This window comes from Nuphar pumila, chromosome 11 (genome assembly GCF_984573655.1).
Source record: "Nuphar pumila chromosome 11, dmNupPumi1.hap1.1, whole genome shotgun sequence".
In the NCBI taxonomy this organism is placed as follows: domain Eukaryota; kingdom Viridiplantae; phylum Streptophyta; class Magnoliopsida; order Nymphaeales; family Nymphaeaceae; genus Nuphar; species Nuphar pumila.
Genome location: NC_143259.1, coordinates 13,477,807 through 13,482,059, shown reverse-complemented (window position 1 = coordinate 13,482,059; position 4,253 = coordinate 13,477,807). Strand labels below are relative to the sequence as shown.

Here is a 4,253-nt window from a genome sequence, read left to right as displayed (position 1 = left end):
CCGACCCTGCCCACTTTCATGTGGGTGTGAAGCAAGACTGATAGCCCAACAATATGAATATAGATATGGGCTGAGCAAGTCCGACCCAATGCCATTACCAGGTCTATCTGGAGGCTACCTACCGCAGCACCAGGTTGGGTCAGATTCCTGCCCAGTTCGGGTACCGGATCGCCTCCTACTTGGACAGGCTATCTGCTCACTTCCAACCCGGAACAAAGTAGGACCAGCCAGGGTTCTCAGTTCGGACCTGGATCTGAGTCCGAAATGTACAGCCCAAGCCTGGTTCCCCTAGGACATTAGGTTGGTTCCCATTTGGGACCATTAAATTATGGGCCAGGCGGCATGCAGCCTGACCCGTTGCCCACTTCCCAGTGTTTCCCAACATAGGATGACATAATCGGACCTACCCTGGCTAACCACGTCGGGCTCGGGGGTCCGATCCGAACCATCGACAGCCAGTAACGTTCGTCTCTAAAAAAATTCAAAATGACGCTCCAGATCTCGGCACGTGGAGGGGCGACTGTACCAGACCGAAACCCGAGCCAGAATTCAAAAAAGTTCGCTCTAGGTTTGGATCCCAACGGTCGAAAAATAGAGCGAGCTTCTGAGAGGACGTCCCTCGCTCCTTCTATAAATGTCCTCCTCTTCCTCCCCTTTCTATACCACACGGCCTCATCTCCCCACCCTCTCTCTCTCTCTTAGGGTTTTCATTCTTGGAAAATAAGAATTTCTGGTGAATTCGAGTAGCCGCCGGCCTCCTCCCGATGGATTATCATTGCCTCGCAAGGAAGGAGCTCCAGTCGCTCTGCAAGAAGCAGGGGATTCCGGCCAACATGACCAACGTCGCCATGGCCGATGCCCTCAAATCCCTCAACGTAAGTATCCCCTGCCAAGAAACCCTAATCACATTTTTCATATTTTCGCATTCTGATGCCCATCTCTTCATTCAAGCCATTGACAAGAAAGCCCCTTTTCGATTATCGGTTTAATATGTTATTTAGGGTCGTATCGTGCGTCATCGTCGCCTTCGATGATCGGTTTATTGTGTCGTCTACGGCGATATCGTCTTCTTGGAAGAAAGGACATCATCGTCATCTTGGAACCAGATCAGGTCATGCTGAACATGAGCGTTTTTGCTCATGCGGACATCGTGGTCGTCTGTTTGCATTTTGGATGAATTCCACGTGGTTTTGTTGACTTTTGAGCTTTTTAAAAATGCAAATCGGATGGCCACGATGTCGGCATGAGTAAAAACGCTCATGTTCAGCATGACCTGATCTGCTTCCCGTCATGTTGGTTCTGGTTTTGAACTTTGTTTCCGATATTGATCAGTTCTTTTATCGATATGTCTTTTCTACCCTTCAGATCGCTGAAGACTCCGCGGCCGGAATCTCGACGGGCGATGCGGTGATCTTGACGAATGCCGGCATGAGTTCGCCGGCGTCTGTCTCGACTTCTTGCCGGAGAACTCCTCTCAGGACGTACACTCGAAGCATGGTTCGGACGACACGATCGAAGCGCGAAACGGAGAAAGAAGCGGAGGGGCCTAAATTACCGGACGGAGCAGTTCCGGAGTTGCTGACGGAGGTGAAGAAGGCGTCGCCGGAGCAGGTAGTAAAGAGTTCTCGGGATTTTGTACAGAGCAGCCTCAGGGTCGGGACGAGGTCCTCGGCTCGGAAGCAAATGGAGAAGATCGAGATCGGCCAAGATATTTTCACTCCGGCCAAACAGCAGGACCGGCAGGTTATCCTCCCGGAGAACGAGAGGGTCGTTGCGTCGAGGAGATCCACCAGGATTTCTACTCGGCGGCAGATCCGCCTGGAAGAAACGGAGCAGGAGGAGGTGAAGTTGAGAAGCCCTGCCCACACAAGGAGATCAGCAAGGTTGAGAGGAAACAATCAAGATTCAGAGAAGAAACTGTCGGATGCGTCGTGTGCGAAAGAGAATTTGGAGAAGAAATTCGTTGACGAGAGCGGTATCAAACAATCGGAAGTGGCCGCCGAACCCTCATCAGGATCGTGCGATACGCGGATGGTGACAGCATTGTTGAATCTGCCAGAGAGACCTGATCAGGAAGTATCCGGAGAACACTCAGGTGAGTCCTCTGTCACCATCCAAGAATCCCCTTCTCTCGCAGATACTATCCGCGAAGTTTCTGTCGATGTTTCAAAGGAAATCCCCACCTCAGGAAGATCATCCTGTTCTTCTGAGAACAAGATGGAATCCTCCAACGAAACATTGATGGAAATTCCTGGTGTTGATGAAACAACCACTCCAATGGAAACATGTGATCAGAAAGATGTAATTCATCCGGAGGTTGAGGATGAGCCCTCTATTACCATCAAAGAATTCTCTTCGCCGCCAGATACTATTCAGGAAGTTTCTGTCAATGTTCCGACTGAAATGCCCACCTCAGGCAGATCACCCTGTTCTTCCGAGAACAAAGAGGAATTCTCCAACGAAACTTCTGGTGTGGATGAAACAACCACTCATCAGAAAGACGGAATTCATAAAGAAGTTGAGTGCGATACTGATGCTGACACTCCTCTGTCCTCCAATGAAGTTACTGAGGAAATATCCAGAGCAGAGAAGCTGCTCAATGATGTGGACTCTGCATCTTCTCTCAAACCTGATTCTGAGCTAGGAGGTAATGGAGAAGCATACAATGCTCAACTCCCAATTCCTTATGAAATTCTTGGTGAAACTCCGTCTTTTGGAGCTGCCCCAGTTGCAGTGGAGAGTGATGAGGCATCTTGGCAACCAAAAGTAGCTAATGATGATGCTACTTTGTTTGCTATTAAAGCTTCTAATGAAGCCCAAGTTGTGGGTGACACTACCCAGGCGCCAGAAAAGCTTGATCAGGAAGAAGTGCTGCAGTTAGTACAGGAGTATGGTTCTACTACCCTACAAGTGAACCCCAATTCTCTTCAATCTGAAGCTTCTGAACCTGAGGAGAATGGAGATGAGTCTTTTGGTTCTGGCGTGGATTGCAGCGATCCTCCAGCTGCTGGTAAAGGCCTTCAATTGCCTGACACTATGCCTATAAACTTAGAGGAGCTGCCTTCTGCCAATGTGGACTGCATTTCGTTTGGAGAACTGAACCCCACTGCTTTAGTGCTCCCTAATGAAGTTTTAGGTGAATTGCAGCAAATTGAAGAGGTAAATGACAAGAGTCCTTCCTTTGACATGTGCTCTGCTACGTCAAGTGGAGGCAATGCCAGTAGTAGGAAGAAAAAGTCCTCAAGCAGAAGGGAGGTGCTTGTGAGAAATGAGGCTTATGTTGATAAGGAAAACAAGACGATGAATGAGGAAAATATTGTTGTGGATGTTATGAAGCTTAGCCTGAGAAAACTTCGAATGATGGTGAAAGAAAAGGAGGGAGGCAAAAACAGGGTTCAGGTAAACAAATAATGCCTCTTCCATTATTTGGTTGTTCAAGTTCTTGTGATCAAGTAATAGCTCTTGAATATTTTCTTTTCAAACTCTCTTGGTTGCTTCCTTTTAATTATTGTGTATAATTTCATATACATGGTAAAAACTTGTCCAACAACCATATTTTAAGATGGATGGTAGGCTTTGTATTGGTTTTGTATATATATGGTGGTGAACAATCATCAATATGCATTCGTTCATCAAAGTTGGCCATCCAAATTCATTTTCATGATTTTCAAGATATGCATTGCATCTCAGGAATTGAAGGGGTTGATAGATCTTCTTTATTTAGAGTAGCTAAGAGCTATGTAGACCACAGTTAGACTTATATGGTTGGCTTTTGGTTGGTTTCTGCAGATGAATGCAAGGGATCCTCTTGAGGCACTGCATGGAAATTTGTCTTCTCGGCAATGAAAATCATGAGATGGCATGACTCATAGATGAAGTAGAGAGAGAGCTCTCTGGTCGTTCTGATTTTTCTCATATTTTTTTTGTCATGTTTATGAAACTGCTAGTTTCGTCTGTTTTGATTCAAATCTACTTGAATAAATGAAAGCCAATTTGGTAAGCATATTTTTCTTCTTGGTCATTTATATTCGGATTTAATTAAAAGATCGTTGTTGAAGGACGATAATTCTAGTGAAGTTAGGTCACAAAATTCTTTTAGCGTTGTTGATCGACAGAGAACATGCAGATTCAAATCCATAAATTCAAATCTGAGTGTGTTTTTAAGATCAAAATTTTTTGACCAATCAATATGCATATCCACTTATTCCGTCTGGGTTAGATTCAAATCCATAAATTCAAATCTGAGTGTGTTT

The 4,253-nt window shown here is 45.8% G+C and overlaps 1 protein-coding gene across 1 annotated transcript; it reads left to right on the top strand.

The window, feature by feature from the left end:
* The first annotated feature begins 1,884 nt into the window (after window positions 1-1,884).
* On the top strand, window positions 1,885-4,003 carry LOC149822030 (uncharacterized). Its single transcript, XM_089981119.1, has 2 exons — window positions 1,885-3,399; window positions 3,790-4,003. Exons 1-2 carry the CDS (start codon window positions 2,032-2,034, stop codon window positions 3,844-3,846), a joined length of 1,425 nt encoding a protein of 474 aa, XP_089837245.1. The 5' UTR covers window positions 1,885-2,031; the 3' UTR covers window positions 3,847-4,003.
* The last annotated feature ends 250 nt before the right edge of the window (window positions 4,004-4,253 follow it).